At 40.0% G+C, this 20,915-nt stretch overlaps 1 protein-coding gene across 1 annotated transcript in view; it reads left to right on the forward strand.

The window, feature by feature from the left end:
- The window catches only part of ttn.2 (titin, tandem duplicate 2), a 171,351-nt gene that overhangs the window by 146,272 nt on the left and 4,164 nt on the right, over positions 1-20,915 (forward strand). Inside the window, exons 218-242 of the mRNA XM_015358879.2 lie at positions 2-307; positions 411-2,177; positions 2,295-2,588; positions 2,683-2,976; positions 4,047-4,346; positions 4,460-6,526; positions 6,619-6,921; positions 7,014-7,319; positions 7,424-7,714; positions 7,842-8,141; positions 8,236-8,541; positions 8,639-8,944; positions 9,155-9,436; positions 9,550-10,143; positions 10,245-10,532; positions 10,617-10,916; positions 11,151-11,453; positions 11,568-11,870; positions 11,983-12,567; positions 12,654-12,959; positions 13,058-13,357; positions 13,446-14,021; positions 14,150-14,455; positions 14,553-15,146; positions 15,246-20,866. Coding sequence (XP_015214365.2) covers positions 2-307; positions 411-2,177; positions 2,295-2,588; positions 2,683-2,976; positions 4,047-4,346; positions 4,460-6,526; positions 6,619-6,921; positions 7,014-7,319; positions 7,424-7,714; positions 7,842-8,141; positions 8,236-8,541; positions 8,639-8,944; positions 9,155-9,436; positions 9,550-10,143; positions 10,245-10,532; positions 10,617-10,916; positions 11,151-11,453; positions 11,568-11,870; positions 11,983-12,567; positions 12,654-12,959; positions 13,058-13,357; positions 13,446-14,021; positions 14,150-14,455; positions 14,553-15,146; positions 15,246-20,866 — 17,198 coding nt within the window. The remainder of the gene's footprint in view (position 1; positions 308-410; positions 2,178-2,294; positions 2,589-2,682; positions 2,977-4,046; positions 4,347-4,459; positions 6,527-6,618; positions 6,922-7,013; positions 7,320-7,423; positions 7,715-7,841; positions 8,142-8,235; positions 8,542-8,638; positions 8,945-9,154; positions 9,437-9,549; positions 10,144-10,244; positions 10,533-10,616; positions 10,917-11,150; positions 11,454-11,567; positions 11,871-11,982; positions 12,568-12,653; positions 12,960-13,057; positions 13,358-13,445; positions 14,022-14,149; positions 14,456-14,552; positions 15,147-15,245; positions 20,867-20,915) is intronic.

Below are 20,915 nucleotides of genomic sequence, written 5' to 3' on the forward strand. Positions count from 1 at the left end.
GATCCTCCAAGTGAACCAACCAAACTTAAAGTTGTTGACTCAACTAAATCATCCATTACTCTTGGATGGCTCAAGCCTGTGTATGATGGAGGCAGTGAGGTTACCAGTTACATAGTTGAAAAGAGGGAAGGTGAAGAAACGGAATGGACTGTGGTTAGCTCAAAGGGTGAAGTCAGAACAACAGAGTTTGTTGTGTCTCACCTCAAACCTGGGGTCAACTACTTCTTCTGTGTGTCTGCTGTAAACTGTGCTGGAAAGGGAAACCCAATTGAAATGACAGAACCTGTGCAAGCTAAGGATATTCTTGGTATGTATTCAACAACCATGTGACAGTTTCTTTACTTTTACTAAAAGTGTTTTTCATAACATTGTCAGAAGCTAATAAATTGTTTTTGCTTTACTTTTTACAGAGGAGGCAGAGATTGATCTCGATGTTGCCCTGAGAACACAATACACAGTTAAAGCAGGCCAAGATGTAGAGATCATGATTCCATTTAAAGGCAGACCTGCTCCAAATGTCACCTGGAGAAAGGAAGAGAAGAACATCAGCAGTGATCCAAGATACAACATCCACAATACAGAATCATCTACATTACTTACCATCCCACAGGTCACTCGAGATGAGACTGGGAAATATGTTCTTCAGATTGAAAATGGAGTAGGAGAGCCTAAATCATCATTTGTGAATGTGAAAGTGCTTGATACACCAGGCGCCTGCCAAAAACTGCAGGTCAAGAATGTCACTCGTGGTAATGTAACTTTAGTGTGGGAACCACCTCTTGTCAATGGTGGTGCAGAAGTTACCAACTACATTATTGAAAAGAGAGATGCTACAAAGAGAGCCTATTCAAGTGTAACAACTAAATGTTCTAATACCACATTTAAAGTTACTGACCTCTCTGAGAAGACTTCCTTCTTCTTCCGTGTGATGGCAGAAAATGAAAATGGAGTAGGTGAACCATGTGAGACAGCAGAACCAGTTAAAGCTACTGAGGTGCCAGGTCCAGTCAAAGATCTTTCAATGAAGGACTCAACCAAAACATCTGTGACATTACAGTGGAACAAGCCCGATTATGATGGTGGCAGCATCATCACAGAATACATAATTGAAAAGAAACTTAAAAATGAGCAAGAGTGGTCAATTGCAGGCACTACCAAAGCCTGTGAGTTTGAGGCTACTAAACTGAAAGAACTTGCAGAGATGGACTTCAGAGTATTTGCCAAGAATGAGAAAGGAAAAAGTGACTTTGCCCAAGTTGGACCAATCACCGTAAAGGACTATATTATTCCACCTGATGCAAACCTGTCAGACATCCCAGGAGGACAAATCAGTGTGCGCATTGGACATAATGTTCATGTAGAGATACCATATAAGGGAAAACCAAGGCCAACTGTGCAGTGGCTGAAAGACAATCTTCCTCTGAAAGAAAGTGAACAGATTCGCTTCAAGAAAACAGAAAACAAAGTGTCTCTGACAATTAAAAATGCAAGAAAAGAAAATTCAGGCAAATATACTTTAGTTCTTGATAACAATGTCTGCAGAAAGTCATTCAGTTTTCAAGTTAACACCCTTGGTCCACCATCTAAACCAAAAGGTCCCATTCGATTTGATGAAATCAGAGCTGAGAGTATAATTATATCTTGGGATGTGCCTGAGGAGGATGGAGGTGGAGAAATTACATGCTACAGTGTAGAGAAGCGTGAGACTTCCCAAACAGCTTGGAAGATGGTTTGTTCAAGTGTGGCCAGAGCAACATTTAAGATCCCTAACTTAATCAAAGGAACAGAATACCAATTCAGAGTGCGTGCAGAAAACAGATATGGAGTAAGTGAGGCCCTTGTTTCACATGATGTAATTGCAAAACATCAGTACCGTCCACCAGGTCCACCAGGAAAGCCAGTGGTGTACAATGTTACTTGTGATGGCATGTCAATTCAATGGGATGCACCATGTTACGATGGAGGCTCAGAGGTTACTGGATTCTATGTGGAGAAGAAGGAAAGAAATAGTATTCTCTGGCAGAAAATAAATACTTCACCTATATCTGGAAGAGACTACAGAATTACTGGTCTAATTGAAGGTCTGGAATATCAATTCAGAGTATATGCAGAGAATAATGCTGGTCTGAGCCCTTGCAGTGAGCCTAGCAAACACACCTTGGCTGTCTCTCCAGTTGGTAAGAATTTTACATCTATTTATCTGCATTTGGAAAAGTATTCTAGTTTCTAATTTCTTAGAGATTTTTGTTTCAGTTGTGTAACAATAATGTATAAAATATTGTTACTTATTTTAGATCCTCCTGGTACACCTGACTACATTGATGTAACAAGGGACTCTGTCACACTTAAATGGGAACCTCCTTTGCGTGATGGAGGCAGCAAAATTGTTGCCTACAGCGTGGAAAAACGTCAAGGAAAAGGACGCTGGTTGAGATGCAACTTCACCGATATTACTGAATGCCAGTACACAGTGTCTGGTCTTGCATCTGGTGATCGCTTTGAATTTAGAGTGATTGCCAGAAATGCAGTTGGCACAGTTAGTCCACCTTCACAGTCCTCTGGATACATCATGACTAGAGATGAAAGCAGTAAGTATTTGAAAGTATATGGAAGTTTGTCTTTGTGAATGCTCAGAATAATCTACAGTCAAACTTGAATAAAATGTTTTTCTCTCCTTTATAGTTCCTCCATCAATTGAATTTGGTGCAGAACACTTTGAAGGTCTCACAGTCAAAGCAGGAGAGAGTATTAGGCTTAAAGTCCTTATCAAGGGTCGACCAGTTCCTCAAGTAACTTGGTTCAAGGATGGAAAAGAAATTGATAAGAAGACAATGGTTGATATTGACATTAAAACAGTCATTGGATCAAGCAGCCTCTTTATCAGAGATGCTGATCGTAATCACCGGGGTATATATAGTGTTGAAGCCAAGAATTCCTCTGGAACCAAGAAAGCAGATATTAACGTCAGAGTACAAGGTGTGTATTTGTGTATTTTTGTATTTGTATTAACATACACTGCTGTACAAATCTGTAGGCACTTTAGGCACAGTGGTTGTGATATATACATAAAATAAGCATAAAAAATGTATTTAATGACTATACAAGTGCTTTCTATTATTATAACTACTATAATAACAACTTTGTATGTGGAAAATGTATGTAAAAAAATTAACAGGCTTTAATTCACATTAATCACAATCTTCAAAACCATAAGATAAACTACACATGAGCAGCCAATATTAAGTGTTGTTATTGCAAATCCATCATATTTTCCAGTAAAATTCTAATTTCTAATTGACCCATTGTCAAGAGCTCCACATCTTGAGCATAAGTTTTTCTTTTGTACTCAGCGATAAAGATAAATGGCTACTTTTTTTACCACAAATCATATAATGTATCAAGAATAATTATTGGTACAACCTCTATCTAAAATTTCAGTAGATGGTTACCATCTATTAAGAAGGATAAAAATGTATGTAACTTCTGGTTGTTAGGAATCGTTTTTTGTGGTTTCTACAAACTAAGCAGTTTATTCTCCTTGGTGCTAATTGATCCCAGGACCTGTTCTGCTTGCCTCTTGAGATTTGTTTTCTGCAATCAGGCTTTGGTTTCAAAGGTGCTTAGCTAAAGTGTGTTATTTACAGCAGCATGAACATAAAGAACTTGAAGTCCCTCCTTAGCTGGCTACAGATAGGCCCCTTTACTTCTGACTTAAACACTCTAAATTACTACAATGTTAGACACTAATTTTTCCTTCAGTTGAAATGCAATGGGTAAAAACGAATTAATATTGGCTTTCAATTAGAAAACCCATTCAAATTTATAAGAGCAGGAAGCACATTTGAATACTGAAATCAGTTATGCTGCAACTAAAGAATTCATCTTGAGCATATACTAGATAGTTGAGAATTCCCAAATAACAATGAACAGTGCAATATGTATCAGCCTTTTACACATCATAGTATATATAGTATAATAAACAAGTAAAAATATAAATATTTCAAATTACGTTGATTTTCATGATCATCTGATTATGTTTTTTTTAGATACACCTGGACCACCTGCTGGACCCTTGCATTTCACTAACATTACTGGAGAAAAGGCCACTCTGTACTGGAATCCTCCTGACAATGATGGCTGTGCTGCAATCAGCCACTATGTGATTGAAAAACGCGAAACATCCAGAATCTCTTGGGCACTTGTTAATGACAAGTGTGAAGCGTGCTCATTTACTGCCACAAAGCTGATTAAGGGCAATGAATACCAGTTCCGTGTCTGTGCAGTGAATAAGTTTGGTGTTGGCAGACCACTGGAATCAGAATCTATTGTTGCACAAATCCAATTCAGTAAGTTTTTTTTCCATGTTTAGTTATTTGCTTGAAAACTGAATTACATGTATCAATTAATAACAAAACATATTTCTATATATATGTTTTTTAATATTGCTACTTTTTTGCAGCTGTACCAGAGGCTCCTGGCACTCCTGATGCAACCCATGTCACTGGAGACAGCATTACACTTTCTTGGACAAGACCAAGAAGTGATGGTGGAAATGAAATTAAGCATTACATTCTTGAAAGACGTGAAAAGAAGAGCATGCGATGGGTGAAAGTATCTTCTAAGAGGCCAATAACTGAAGCCAGATACAGAGTAACTGGGCTTACTGAAGGAAATGAATATGAGTTCCATGTCATGGCTGAAAATGATGCTGGAATTGGACCATGTAGTTCAACATCAAGACTCATCAAATGTAGGGAACCAACCAGTGCACCAAGTGCTCCAACTGTGGTAAAGGTAACTGACACTACAAAGACATCAGTCAGCTTGGAATGGACCACACCTGTCTTTGATGGTGGAATGGAAATAATTGGATATGTCATTGAAATGTGCAAAGCCAGCCTTGAAGAATGGCATAAAGTCAATCTTGAAACTTGTATCAACACTAAATATACTGCAACGGAATTAGAACCTGGTGAAGAATATAAATTCCGTGTGTGTGCACTTAATGGTGTTGGAAAAGGAGAATACTGTGAAATTCCTAATCCTGTTCAGACTGTAGACAGGCTGACATCACCAGAGATTGACATTGATGCCAGTTTCAAACAGACTCACATCGTGAAATCAGGCAGTACCGTTCTTCTTCGTATCGCTTTCAAAGGAAAACCTGTTCCTGTGGCTACCTGGACCAAAGGAGATGGAGAACTTGGTGTCAGGGCAGATGTTCACACAACTGACACCCACAGTACACTTACAATTGAAGACTGCAATAGGTATGATGCTGGAAAATACACCCTCACTTTAGAGAACAACAGTGGAAGCAAATCTATTACTTTCACAGTTAAGGTACAAGATACCCCAGGACCACCAGGTCCAGTTACCTTTAAGGATGTGACAAGAGGATCTTTGACTTTAATGTGGGATGCCCCAGCTAATGATGGAGGTGCTCGTATCAATCATTATATTGTTGAAAAACGGGAGGCTAGCCGTCGTAGTTGGCAAGAAGTCAGTGGGAAATGCACACGTCAAATCCTCAGAGTTTCTGACCTTGCAGAAGGTGTGGCATATTTCTTCCGGGTTACTGCAGAGAACCAATATGGCCCAGGTGAACCATATGAAATGCCAGATCCAATTGTTGCAACTGAAGAACCTGCTCCTCCTAAGAGACTGGATATTATTGATACAACAAAATCTTCTGCCACTTTGGCCTGGTTGAAACCTGAACATGATGGTGGAAGTCGCATCACAGGCTATGTTGTTGAAACTAAACAAAAGGGATCAGATCACTGGGTCATTGGTGGCCACACTAAAGCTCTGAATATAGTGATTGAAGGCTTGATAGAGAGCACAGAATATGAATTCCGAGTCAAAGCTAAAAATGATGCTGGCTTCAGTGAACCAAGAGAATCTTTCTCATCTGTAATTATTAAGGAGCCACAAATTGAACCTACTGCAGATCTTAGTGGAATTACAAACCAGCTTATTACTTGCAAAGCTGGTAGTACATTCACAATTGATATTCCTATTAGTGGACGTCCAGTTCCTAAGGTAACTTGGAAACTTGAAGAAATGAGACTAAAAGAAACAGACAAAGTCAACATCAAGACCACAAAAGACAGAACCACCTTGACTGTAAAAGACACCATGAGATTCGACTCTGGCAAATATTATCTCATCCTTGAAAATGTTGCAGGAGTGAGAACCTTCACTGTTACTGTTAATGTTATTGGCAGACCAGGTCAAGCCACTGGTCCTGTTGAAGTTTCATCAATCTCTTCAGAATCCTGTGTATTGACTTGGAAAGAACCAGAAGATGATGGTGGAACTGAAATAACTAACTATATTGTGGAGAAGCGTGAGTCTGGATCAACAACATGGCAGCTTGTAAACTCCAGTGTTAAGCGAACACAGATCAAAGTCACGCATCTCACCAAGTACATGGAATACACATTCCGTGTCTGTGCTGAAAACAGATTTGGAGTAAGCAAGCCTATTGAATCTCCTCCTATTGTCGCTGAACATCCATTCGGTGAGTATAATTTTAATTTGTTATATTATTTTAGGATAAATGAATTTATGAAAAAGTATTTGTATATCACTCTGATTTTTGTTTCCCTAAAGTTCCACCAAGTTCACCAACAAGACCTGAAGTATTCTTTGTCTCGGCAAATGCTATGTCCATTCGGTGGGAGGAACCATACCATGATGGTGGCAGCAAGGTTACAGGATATTGGATAGAAAAGAAGGAACGCAACACCATTCTTTGGGTGAAGGAGAACAAGATTCCATGCTTTGAATGTCACTATAAAGTATCGACTCTTGTAGAAGGCTTAGAGTACCAATTCAGGGTATACGCAATGAACGCTGCTGGGCTGAGCAAAGCTAGTGAAGCTTCAAGACCAATGATAGCTCAGAATCCAGTTGGTAAGTATTACATTAGTTGGAAACCAATTTTTCTTTGAAAACACAGCCTATCTTTGGCAATAAGTAAACATTCTCTCATTTTTCACATTTAGATCCACCAGGCAAACCAGAGGTTACAGATGTGACAAGGTCCACAGTATCACTGAAATGGTCTGTGCCATTCAGTGACGGTGGAAGCAAGATTGTGGGATACATTGTTGAACGCAAGCCATACAATGAAACTGGAGATGGACGCTGGCTAAAGTGTAACTACACAACAGTTACAGAAACAAACTTCACTGTAACAGCATTGGGTGAGGGAGAAGTGTATGAATTCCGTGTTATTGCAAAGAATGCAGCTGGAGTACACAGTGCACCTTCGGAATCAACAGGAGCTATCACATGCAAAGATGAATACAGTAAGATATTTTTATATATTATTTGTATGATATTTAATTGCAAACATTTGTTCTCACTTAGTTTATAATGTATTGTTTTAATGATGTCATTTTCAAACTTTTAGCACCTCCTAAAGCAGAGCTTGACAGCAAACTTATAGGAGAGATCATCACCATCAGAGCTGGATCAGATCTTGTTCTAGATGCTTCTGTTGGAGGCAAACCTGATCCCAAAGTCTTCTGGTCCAAAGGCGAGAAAGAGCTTGAGCTTTGTGAAAAGATCTCCTTGCAATACACCAACAAACGTGCAATGGCAATAATCAAATTCTGTGATAGAAATGACAGTGGAAGATACATACTAACAGTAAAGAATGCCAGTGGAGTAAAGACTGCTTCCGTCAATGTCAAAGTTCTAGGTAAGTATAGAAATAAATATGGTGAATTACTTGTCAGTTCTTATCCTTATGGTTTCTAAATGAAATGTGGCTTGATTCTTTTTCTGGAAAAATAACACCTAAACCTTTTTTTTTCTCATTTCATTAGATACACCTGGACCTTGTGATGATAAGATTACCATAAGTAGAGTGACGGAAGAAAAATGCACATTATCCTGGAAAATACCATCCGAGGATGGTGGAGCTCCAGTTACTCATTATATTGTTGAGAGACGTGAAACTAGCAGACTTAACTGGGTAATAGCAGAAGCAGAGTGCAAGACCCTGTCATGTGTTGTTACAAGACTGATAAAGAACAATGAATACATCTTCCGTGTCAGAGGTGTAAACAAGTATGGGCCTGGTGTGCCACTGGAATCTGAACCGATTATTGCCAGAAACACATTCAGTAAGTTCTATATTTGTTCCTGAAATAGTCCATGTTAGTTAATATGAATTTTTTATAATGAAGTATGAAATTAAATTGTCTTTTGTTTTCACAGCAATACCATCTTCACCTGGAGCACCAGAAATAACTGGTGTTGGAAAAGAACATGTCATTATTGAGTGGCTGAAGCCAGAAACAGATGGTGGCAGTGAAATTAGCAACTATCTTGTTGATAAGCGTGAAAAGAAGAGTGTAAGGTGGACCAGAGTCAACAAAGAATATACTGTCTATGACACAAGACTAAAAATTACTGGTCTATTGGAAGGTAGTGACTACCAGTTCCGTGTAACTGCTGTTAATGCAGCAGGTAACAGTGAACCAAGTGAAGCATCCTTATATGCATGCTGCAGAGAACCAACATGTAAGTCACACTTTCAGCATTACTCAAAATTTATCAGCTCAACTGAAACATGAAAGAAAACAAAATATTAATTACTTTCTGATTTGATTTGTTTCAGATACTCCAGCTGCACCCTCAATCCCACGTGTCGTAGATACTACAAAACATAGCATTAGCCTTGCATGGACAAGACCTATGTATGATGGTGGTGCTGATGTGATTGGATATATTCTTGAAATGAAAGAAGAAGGAACAGATCAGTGGTACAGGCCTCATACCACTTCAACCTTGAGGAATGCAGAATACACTGCGACCACTCTTGTGAGCAGTAAGAAGTACTGCTTCAGAGTGGCAGCAGTTAATGTGAATGGAACTGGTGAATTCAGTGAGGCATGTGCTGAAATTGAGCCAATTGAAAGAATTGGTAAGTGGTTGAGCTACATTAATTTGGTTAGATTATGTCACTTTTGGACTTTTATTATCCTTTTATTCCATGCTGAAAGCAAAAAAGAGACACGTTTCTCTCTCTGTGTCTCTTACCTTTTCCTTTTAGCATGAGATAAACCTTTACCTTTGCAGTCTATGCATGCTGATGCAGGTGCATACTTGAACTTTTACTGTATTTGTTACTCAGAACCACCAGATTTGGAGATTGCAGATGATCTGAAAAAGACTGTTACTTTGAGAGCTGGAAATTCTCTGCGCCTCATGATCTGTGTGTCTGGAAGGCCTACTCCAATTATCAACTGGAGTAAACCTGGTGTGGATCTCACAAGTCGAGGATTTATTGACACAACTGACAGTTACACAATTCTCACAATTGACAAAGTAAACCGCTATGATGCTGGTAAATATACAGTTGAGGCCGAGAACCAATCTGGCAAGAAAGCAGCCACAATTCTTGTCAAGATATATGGTAAGCTTTGATATAATCTTTATCACTTGAGTTTATATACTGTATTATATTTTTTTAAACCAATTCATTGTTTTTTGCTGATATGCACTTAAAACAATGGTTTTATTTTTTAGATACCCCTGGACCTCCTGCAGCTATCAGAGTTAAAGAAATTACTAAAGAATCAGCGGTTATTACATGGGATGTTCCAAGTGTTGATGGTGGAGCTCCTGTGAATAACTATATCATCGAGCGACGTGAAGCATCTATGAGAGCCTACAAGACAGTAACAGTTAAATGCAGCAAGACCTTTTATAGAATTACTGGCCTGGCAGAAGGAATGCTGTATTACTTCAGAGTTTTGCCAGAAAATATCTATGGTATAGGTGAACCACGCGAAACTAGTGATGCTGTTCTGGTATCTGATGTTCCTATGGTTCCACAAACTCTGAATGTTGTGGATGTAACCAAGACTACAGTGATCTTGGCTTGGGAGAAACCACTTCATGATGGTGGCAGCAGACTTACTGGCTATCTCATTGAAGCTTGCAAGCCTGGCACAGACAGATGGATGAAGGTTGCCAATGTTAAACCAACAGTCCTTGAACACACCATTGTTTCCCTGAATGAAAATGAGCAATACCTGTTTAGAGTCAGGGCAACAAACACAAAGGGTGCTAGTGAGCCAAGAGAGATTGTCACACCTGTTACTGTACAAGAACAAAGAGGTATTTAAAATACTATTGCTTTATGTTGTCTGCCTGTTATTTCAAATTTAATGTATCTAAAGAATTTATTTCTGATCCTATTTCTTGCTTTCTGTTTCTAGTAATGCCTAAAATTGATCTGGCTGGCATTCCTCAAAAGACTGTTAATGTACCAGCGGGACGACCCATTGAACTACACATCCCAATAATTGGACGACCTCCTCCTGTTTGCACATGGTACTTCGGTGGCTCTAAGATCAAAGAAATTGATCGGGTCAAGATTGAAACAACTGGAAAATACACCAAACTGACCGTGCGTGAAACCACAATTGATGACACTGGAGACTATATGCTTGAAGTGAAGAATGTCACAGGATGTACCATGGAAACCATCAAAGTGGTCATTCTTGGTAAGAATCTAGAAAAGAAGTACTTACTGCATCTTTACTAAGAGCTTCTAAATGCTTAATTTATTGCTTTTTGTCTAAAAATAGATAAACCAGGGGAGCCTACAGGACCTATAAGGATAGATGAAGTGGATGCAACATCTGTCTCTATTAGCTGGGATCCACCTGAGAAAGATGGAGGTGCAACAATCAGTGGTTATGTTGTTGAACAGCGCGATGCCCACCGTCCAGGATGGCTTCCTGTATCTGAATCTGTCACAAGACCTATGTTCAAGTTCACCAGACTGACTGAAGGAACGGAATATGTATTCCGTGTTGCTGCTACAAACCGCTTTGGAATTGGTTCTTTCTTGCAGTCTGAAATTGTAGAGTGCAAGAGTGCTAAGAGTAAGTTTTTTTTGTATGATTGTATGCGTTGTGCTTTTTCTTTGTTTTTTGTTTTATTTACTTTGCCGTTACAGCATGAGCATCTAAACTAATTAATCATTTTGAATGAATGTTCTCAATTCACTTACATGGTTAAGTGATTGTTATTATTAATAATAATTCTTACTTCGGTCCAAATATATTTTAATTTTTTTTGTAGAAAAGCAAATATAAAGTTGTGTTTTCTTTTAATAGCCATTCCAGGGCCTCCTGGCACACCAGACATATTTGATATTTCCCGTGATGGAATGACAATTACCTGGCACCCACCAGATGAAGATGGAGGCTCTCAGGTGACAGGATATATAATTGAACGTAAAGAGGTTCGATCTGATAGATGGGTCCGTGCTAATAAGAATCCCGTGACAATGACACGATACAGATCCACTGGTTTGATTGAAGGCCTGGAGTATGAGCACAGAGTTACAGCCATCAATTCAAGAGGCATTGGTAAACCCAGTCGTCCTTCTAAACCTGCAGTAGCTATGGATCCTATTGGTATGTATTTTTTCTTTTTCAAATAAACTACGGATTAAATGTATAATAAATAGCCATTTGTACAGCATGAGAATTGAACCATACTTTTTTTATTTTTTTAAATATTTCAAATAGACCCACCAGGAAAGCCACAGAACCCAAGGGTTACTGATACAACAAGGACATCAGTTTCTCTTGCCTGGAGTCCACCTGATGAAGAAGGAGGCTCAAAGGTTACTGGATATCTTATTGAAATGCAGAAGGTTGATCAATATGAATGGACAAAATGCAACACAACCCCGACAAAGATCTGTGAATATACTCTGACCCATATGCCACAGGGAGCTGAATACAGGTTCCACATCTTAGCATGTAATGCTGGAGGACCTGGTGAGCCTGCTGAGGTCCCAGGAACAGTAAAGGTTACAGAAATGCTGGGTAAGGCACATTATATAATTGTAAAACAAAGATTCTTTATTCATGTTATCCATATACAGTTCATATTCCTTAAAATGTATTATTGACTGGAATTCTGCTTAATTTCTTTCAGCATATCCTGATTATGAGCTGGATCCAAAATACCAGGAAGGCCTTGTTGTTAGACAGGGTGGAGTCATCAGGCTGTCTGTGCCTATCAAAGGCAAACCTATACCAATCTGCAAATGGACAAAGGAAGGTCGGGATATTTCTCACAGAGCCATGATTGCCACCTCTGAAACACACACTGAGCTTGTAATTAAGGAAGCTGACAGAGATGACTCTGGCACTTATGATCTTGTGCTGGAGAATAAGTGTGGGAAAAAGGCAGTGTATATCAAGGTTAAAGTCATTGGACGTCCAGATCCACCAGAAAGTCCACTTGAGTTTGATGACATCCAGGCTCGCTCTGTAAGAGTGAGTTGGAGAGCACCTGCTGATGATGGTGGCTCGGATATTCTTGGTTACATTGTTGAGAGAAGAGAAGTTCCCAAGGCCGCCTGGTATACTGTGGATGCTAGAGTTAAAGAGACATCTCTGGTCGTCAAGGGCCTGAAAGAAAATGTTGAGTACCACTTCAAGGTGACAGCAGAAAACCAGTTTGGCACTAGCAGGTCCTTAAAATCAGAAGAAGCTGTCATACCAAAAACACCTCTCTGTAAGTATTTTCTTTGTATGTCATATTTGATTTTACTGAACCATATTTAAAGTCCATGGCTGAATTAATTTTTCTTCCATCCACAGGCCCTCCAGAGCCATCCAGCAATCCACCAGAGATACTGGATGTTACAAAGAGCACTGTCAGTCTATCATGGTCCAGACCTAAGGATGATGGTGGCTCTCGTGTAACTGGTTATTACATTGATCGTAAAGAGACATCCACTGATAAATGGGTCCGTCATAATAAAACACACATCACTACTACCATGTATACTCTAACTGGACTTGTGCCTGATGCAGAATATCAGTTCCGTGTCATAGCCCAAAATGATATTGGTCTAAGTGAGCCAGGCCCTTCATCTGATCCGGTTATATGCAAAGATCCATTTGGTGAGTAAAATGTGATTGTTTAACACAATATCCATCCTGTAATTAGAAATTTGGCACTTGTTTCAGCAATAACTGTGATGTCTCTCTTTTTTCTTTAGATAAACCAAGCCAGCCAGGCGAGATTGATGTAATTTCTGTCACCAAGGATAGTATAACCATACATTGGGAACGTCCTGAATGTGATGGAGGCAAAGAGATTCTAGGATACTGGGTTGAATATCGCCAGTCTGGTGACAGTGCATGGAAGAAATGCAATAAAGAACGTGTGAAAGACAGGCAGTTTACCATGGGTGGTCTCCTTGAGGCCACAGAGTATGAATTCAGAATACTTGCTGAGAATGAAACTGGAATCAGCAGACCTCGCAGAACAGCTATGACAATTAAAACTAAATTGACTGGTATGTATAACATAAAATATTTATATTAAGGTGGCAAGCAATATGACGTCCTGAATGAACTCAAACATCTGGCTTATTTTTTTAACAGCTGGAGAAGCACCATCTCTCAGGAAGGAAATGGAGGATGTTACCACTAAACTTGGAGAACCAGCTACTCTGAAATGCCAGATTATTGGTAGACCTCTTCCTGAAATTAAGTGGTACAGATATGGCAAGGAGCTAATACCAAGTCGTAAATACAAAATGAGCTCTGATGGCCGCAACCATTCACTAACTGTGGTAACAGATGAACAAGAAGATGAAGGCTTATATACTTGCAGAGCAATCAATGATGCTGGAGAAATTGAGACCAGCGGAAAACTCTTCCTACAGGCTGCCCCTCAGTTCCATCCTGGATTCCCATTGAAAGAGAAATACTATGCAGGATGTGGAACAAGCCTTCGTCTACATGTTGTGTACATTGGACGTCCAGTACCTCAGATCTTATGGTTCTATGCAAAGAAGCCTTTGCAGCCATCTGAGAATGTGATTATTGAAAACACTGAGCACTACACTCATCTAGTGATTAGGAATGTGCAGCGGAAGACGAATGCTGGAAAATACAAAGTCCAAATCAGCAACACCCTTGGAACAGTTAGCACTGTTCTCAATGTTGAAATACAAGGTAAATCTTCTTAAAGACTTTGACTGTGTCAATCATATAACTATGGAAAATATCTGTTATAGAAAACAAATGGATTTTTTCTGTGTTTAAAAATGAGTATATAATTCATTTTTATTGTTTCTAAATAGATAAACCAGCTATACCTGAAGGACCAGTGGTTGTTGATGCCCTATTAAAGAACTCTGTGGTAATTAGCTGGAAACCTCCAGCAGATGATGGTGGAGCATTGATTACAAATTATATTGTTGAGAAACGTGAAGCAAAGGAAGGTGAACAATGGCACCTGGTATCTTCTTCAATTTCTGGAACTTCCTGTAGAATTGTAAACCTTACTGAAAGTGCTGGCTATTACTTCCGAGTTTCAGCTCAGAACCAATACGGCACAAGTGAACCACTGGAGATTTCTTCTGTTGTCGTCATTAAGAGTCCATTTGGTAAGTTTTTTGCACAGAAAAATTATATTTATGTATTGATATAATTACATGTTTACAGTTCATAAGAGTGACATTTATTCCCACTTAAATTTTGCAGAGAAACCTGGACCACCACTCCAACCTGTTGTAACTGGAGTAACAAAAGACTCATGTGTTGTGTCTTGGAAGCCCCCTGCAAGTGATGGAGGTGCAAAGATCAGAAATTATTACCTTGAGAAACGGGAAAAGAAACAGAACAAATGGATTACAGTGACATCTGAGGAAATCCATGAAACAGTCTATTCTGTCAAAGGTCTCATTGAAGGCTCTGAATATGAATTCCGAGTAAAATGTGAAAATCTGGGAGGTGAGAGTGAATGGAGTGAGATATCAGAGTCCATTATTCCAAAATCAGATGTACCTATAAAAGCACCTGCATTCAAGGAAGAGTTGAGAAACCTCAGTGTCAAATACAAGAGCAATGCTACTTTTGTATGCAAGGTCACTGGACACCCCAAGCCTGTGGTGAAATGGTTCAAGCGTGGAAAGGAAATTTTGCCTGATGGTGAAAAGATCAAAATACAAGAATTCAAAGGTGGTTACTACCAACTTGTTATCACTTCTGTTAATGAAGAAGACTCCACAGTATACCAGGTCAGAGCTACAAACCAGGGAGGATCCATTTCAACAACTGTCTCTCTGGATGTTGAAGGTAAGTACATAACAATCAAGTACATTTTTACCTCTCTGTATTTTCCTAACATTAATGATGATGTATTAATATACATGTGTGCAATTCTCCTTTTTCTAGTTCCTGCCAAGATTCACCTGCCCAAACATCTGGAAGGCATGGGAGCAGTCCATGCCCTTCGTGGTGAAGTGGTCAGCATTAAGATTCCTTTCAGTGGCAAGCCTGATCCAGTAATTACATGGCAGAAGGGGCAAGATCTAATTGATAACAATGGACACTACCAAGTCATCGTTACGAGATCCTTTACTTCACTTGTATTCCCCAATGGAGTTGACAGGAAGGATGCTGGTTTCTATATAGTTTGTGCCAAAAACAGGTTTGGCATTGATCAGCAGACAGTTGAACTTGATGTTGCAGATGTACCTGATCCACCAAGAGGTCTCAAAGCTAGCGATATATCAAGGGATTCTGTAAATCTCACTTGGTGTGCCCCAGCCAATGATGGAGGCAGCAAAGTCACTAACTACATTATTGAGAAGTGTGCCACCACAGCAGAAAGATGGATCCGAGTTGCCCAGGCTCGTGATACACATTATACTGTCATCAACCTGTTTGGCAAAACAAGTTATCAGTTCCGTGTAATTGCTGAAAACAAATTTGGTCAAAGCCAGCCATCTGAACCAACTGATCCTATAGTTACAAAAGAAGACAAGACAAGGATGTTGAATTATGATGAAGAAGTTGATGAAACCAGAGAAATTGGAAAGGGCAAAGCACCACATTCATCCACAAAAGAACTACATAACAAATATATGATTGCTGAAGAGCTAGGACGTGGTCAGTTTGGCATAGTTCATCGTTCTGTTGAAATCAGCTCAAAGAAGACCTACATGGCCAAGTTTGTCAAAGTGAAAGGTGCAGATCAAGCACTGGTGAAGAAGGAAATTGCCACCTTCAATATTGCTCGTCATAAGAACTTCCTATATCTCCATGAATCATTTGAAAGTCTTGAAGAACTAGTCATGATCTTTGAGTTCATCTCAGGAGTTGATATATTTGAGCGCCTCAGTGCAGCTAATTTTGAACTAACTGAAAGAGAAATTGTGAGATACATCAGACAGGTGTGTGAAGCTCTTGAGTTCTTGCACAGTCAAAGCTATGGTCACTTTGACATCAAACCCGAGAACATTGTTTATGTGACAAGAAGGAGCAGTTCTATCAAAATCATTGAGATGGGCCAGGCCAGACAATTGAAACCTGGAGACAATCTGAGAATTCAGTTCACTGCACCTGAATATTGTGCTCCTGAAGTCCATCTTCATGATATGGTCAGCACAACTACTGATATGTGGTCAGTGGGTGTTCTGGTTTATGTGCTTCTAACTGGACTCAATCCCTTCACAGCTGAAACTAACCAACAAATGATAGAAAACATTTCAAATGCTGAATACAGCTTTGACGATGAAGCCTTCAAGGATGTTAGCCTTGAAGCAATGGATTTCATTGATCGTCTGTTGACCAAAGATCGCAAACATCGTATGACTGCGGCTGAAGCATTGGAGCATCCTTGGTTAAAACAGAAAGCAGAAAAACTAAGTACCAAAGCCATCAAAACCTTGCGACACAGGAGATACTATCAGAGCTTAGTAAGAAAGGAATGGAATGTTGTGGTTTCCTCAGCCCGTGTTTCCTCTGGTGGAGCAATCAGAAGTCAGAGAGGTGTCACTGTGGGCAAAGTAAAGGTTGCACCTATTGAAATTGGTCCAGTTGCTGGTCAAATTATGCATGCTATTGGAGAAGAACGTGGGCATGCCAAATTTGTCTGCAAGATTGAAAATTATGATAGCTCCACAGAAGTAACCTGGTACTATGGAGTACGACAACTGGAGAGCAGTGACAAGTATGAAATTTGTTACCAAGATGGAGTAGCTACCATTTATGTTAAGGATATAAACAGGTCTGATGATGGCACCTACAGATGCAAAGTTGTTAATGAATATGGAGAAGATAGCTCCTATGTTGAACTGTTTGTACAAGGTGTCAGAGAATACAGGGAATTCTTTATAGCACGTACTGTAAAGAAAGTGAAGCGCAGGATAGATACATCTAGACTGCTTGAGAGACCACCTGAATTTACATTGCCTTTGTACAACCGTACTGCTTACATTGGTGAAGATGTACGCTTTGGGGTAACCATAACTGTCCACCCAGAACCACGTGTCACATGGTTAAAGTCTGGCCAGAAAATCAAACCTGGAGATGATGAGAAGAAATATACCTTCACAACTGACAAAGGTCTGTATCAGCTTGTGATTCACAATGTTGAAGCAGAAGATGATGCTGAGTACACTGTTGTGGCTCGCAATAGATTCGGTGAAGATAGCTGCAAGGCTCGACTTACTGTTACTCCTCATCCAGCTGCTGCAGATAACACAATGAGACCAATGTTTAAACGCTTGCTTGCAAATGCAGAATGTATGGAAGGCCAGAGTGTTCGTTTTGAAGTGAGAGTGTCAGGAACACCTGCACCTACATTGAAGTGGGAGAAGGATGGTATGCCTTTGGCATTTGGACCCCAAGTTGAATTTATTCATGAAGGTCTAGACTACTATGTTTTACATGTCAGAGATACTCTACCTGAAGATTCTGGTACTTATAGAGTCACCGCTACAAACTCAGCTGGATCTACAAGTTGCCAAGCTTATTTAAAGGTAGAGCGAATCACCTATGTCAAGCGAGAATACAAGAGTGAAGAGGAGAGACAAGTACGTGTTCAGAAACAAATTGATAAGACTTTGAGAATGGCTCAGATTCTTGCTGGTACTGATGTTGTTCCATTAACACCTGTTGCACAAGATGCTCTAAGAGAAGCTGCAATTATGTACAAACCTGCAGTAAGCACCAAGCATGTGAAGGGTGAGTTTGAAATCACTAAAGAAGAAAAGAAAAAGAGAGAAGAAGAAAAGAGATTGCGTATGCCATATGAAATTCCAGAACCCCGTGTTCGTGCTCCAACAGCCCTTGAAGAAGATAAAGAGATAAAGCACTTTGTACCTTTATCTGAAATGAGGTGGTATAGGAAACTACGTGACCAGTACGAAATACCTGAGCCGATGGAGAAAATTGTTCAGAAGCGACCAAAACGTATTCGTCTTTCTAGATGGGAGCAATTCTATGTCATGCCACTTCCACGAATTACTGACCAGTACAAGCCCAAGTGGCGCATACCAAAAGTTTCCCAAGATGATCTGGAAACTGTAAGACCAGCTAGACAGCGCACACCATCACCTGAATATGAAACTTATTATAGACCAAGAAGGAGGTCTCTTGGTGATCTATCAGATGAAGAGCTTCTGCTCCCTGTTGACGACTATTTAGCTATGAAGAGAACTGAAGAGGAAAGGCTACGCCTTGAAGAAGAGCTTGAGCTAGGCTTTTCTGCTTCTCCACCTAGTCGTAGTCCTCTACGTTTTGAGCTGTCAGCACTTCGCCATCCTTCACCACGGGCACATGTAGCATATGAAGAGGAGGAGGAAGAAGAAGATGTTTCAAAGTACACATCATATCATATTCCCTCTAAGTATGAAGCTGGCCCAAGTTATATTGACCTCCGTCAACGATATGAAAAGGCTGTCTACAAACCCCCAAGACAGAAACAGCGAGTATATGAAGAGAAAGAAGATGAGGAGCTGCTTCGTCCTGTTGCTACAACACAGAGACTTGCATCATACAAAAGTGAACTTAAGCGCATGGAATTTGAAGAAAAAACACGTGTCTCAAGAAGAGAAAGAGAAACTGTAGCAGTTTCAGCAGAAACCGAGGAGGGAGTTGCAGTGACTGAACATGTTCGTACTAAATCACCTTCTGTTTCACGCTTGCTAAGAAGGAGAAGGTCATTATCTCCTACATACATTGAATTAATGCGTCCAGTGTCTGAACTGATAAGGCCCCGACCGCGTCCAGCAGTAGAAGCTGACCTGGAAGTGCCAGAGAGGAGATCACCCACTCCTGAAAGAACACGTCCGCGTTCACCCAGTCCTGTAACAAGTGAAAGATCAACATCTAGATTTGAGAGGTCTGCAAGGTTTGACATATTCTCTAGGTATGAGTCAAGAAAATCAGCTTTGAATACTGAGAGAAAATATGAAGTTGTTAGTCAGCAGCCTTTCAGTCTTGACCATGCCCCACGCATTACTCTAAGAATGCGTTCTCATCGTGTACCGTGTGGCCAAAACACCAGATTTACACTTAACGTTCAGGCCAAACCAGAATCAGAAATAAAATGGTACCATAATGGACAATCTATTGAAGAAAGCAACAAATTCCGCTTTACCAACATGAGTGGTGTCTTGACGCTCGAGGTCTTAAACTGCCAGAAAGAAGACAGTGGAACCTATCGTGTTGTCTCCTCAAATTATAAGGGAGAAGCTTCAGACTATGCAACCTTGGATGTTTCAGGGGGAGAATACACCACATTTTCTTCCCGTCGCAAAGATGAGGAGCCACCTACAGCTATTGTTCCTGAAATGACTAAGACTGATGTTTACCATGTGTCTTCAGTCAAGAAAACATCTGCAGCAGAGTCAACTATGGAAATTAAAGAAACAAAATCAAAACTGACTGAAACAAAGGAAGCTGTGGTTTATGAAGAGTATGTATCAGAAGAAAAGACAGCTAAAGCTTTAGAAGTAAAAAAGGCAGAAGAAAAAATAACTCATGAGAAGGCAAAAACCACTCTTCCAGCTCGAATCCTTACTAAGCCACAGTCAATCACAGTCTCAGAAGGAGAGTCTGCAAGATTTGCATGTGATATTGATGGCGAACCAGCACCAAGTGTGACATGGATGCATGCAGGAAAAACAATTGTCACCTCCCATCGCCACCATGTGACAACAACACAGTACAAATCCACCTTTGAGATTTCAGCAGTTGAATCATCTGATGAAGGGAGCTACACCTTGGTGGTAGAAAACTCTGAAGGTAAACAAGAAGCACAATTTACTCTAACCATTCGACGAACATCAGCTAAGGAGAAAGCTATTACTTCACCACCTAGAGTAAAATCTCCAGAACCCCGTGTAAAGTCTCCAGAGGCACGTATTAAATCTCCAGAGCCTCGTGTTAAGTCTCCTGAAGCACTCAAATCTCCCAAAAGAGTGAAATCCCCGGAACCAGTAACATCCCCACAGAGGGTTAAGTCCCCTCAAACAGTTAGGACACCATCTGCAGAAAGAGTAGAGCTACCAGCTACCACTCCTCCTAAGATTCTCCAACAGCTTAAGGTTGAAGCCTCTGAAGATATAGTGAAGATGTCATGTGTCACTGAAAGTACTGTGTTAAATGTCAAAGAAGTAGTGTGGTACAAGGATGACAAGAAGCTAAATGAGAGCAATCACCTCAAGTTTCATTATTCAGCTGACGGCACTTACAATCTCAGTATTCACGGTATCACTGAGGCAGATCAGGGCCAATATGCCTGTGAAATTGTTGGAGAAGGAGGTGTGTCTAGAACATCATTCTCTTTTGTTGGCCATGCTTTTAAGAGCATTTACTCAAAAGTGACAACATTTGTGGAAAAGAGATCAGCGGCTCAGAAAATAGAAGTGAAGTCATCGGCATCAAAGCCTTCATTCACAACAGGTCTCAAAGATATCACAGTGTCCTCTGATACCATTGTGAAACTGACAGTAAAAGTTACTGGAGAACCTAAACCAAGTCTTTACTGGTCCAAAGATGGAAGGGTAAGTTGTAATCATTCTTATTTGATATGTCAAGCTCTTCATTGAAATC

Source organism: Lepisosteus oculatus, chromosome 12 (assembly GCF_040954835.1).
Source record: "Lepisosteus oculatus isolate fLepOcu1 chromosome 12, fLepOcu1.hap2, whole genome shotgun sequence".
Classification (NCBI taxonomy): Eukaryota; Metazoa; Chordata; class Actinopteri; order Semionotiformes; family Lepisosteidae; genus Lepisosteus; species Lepisosteus oculatus.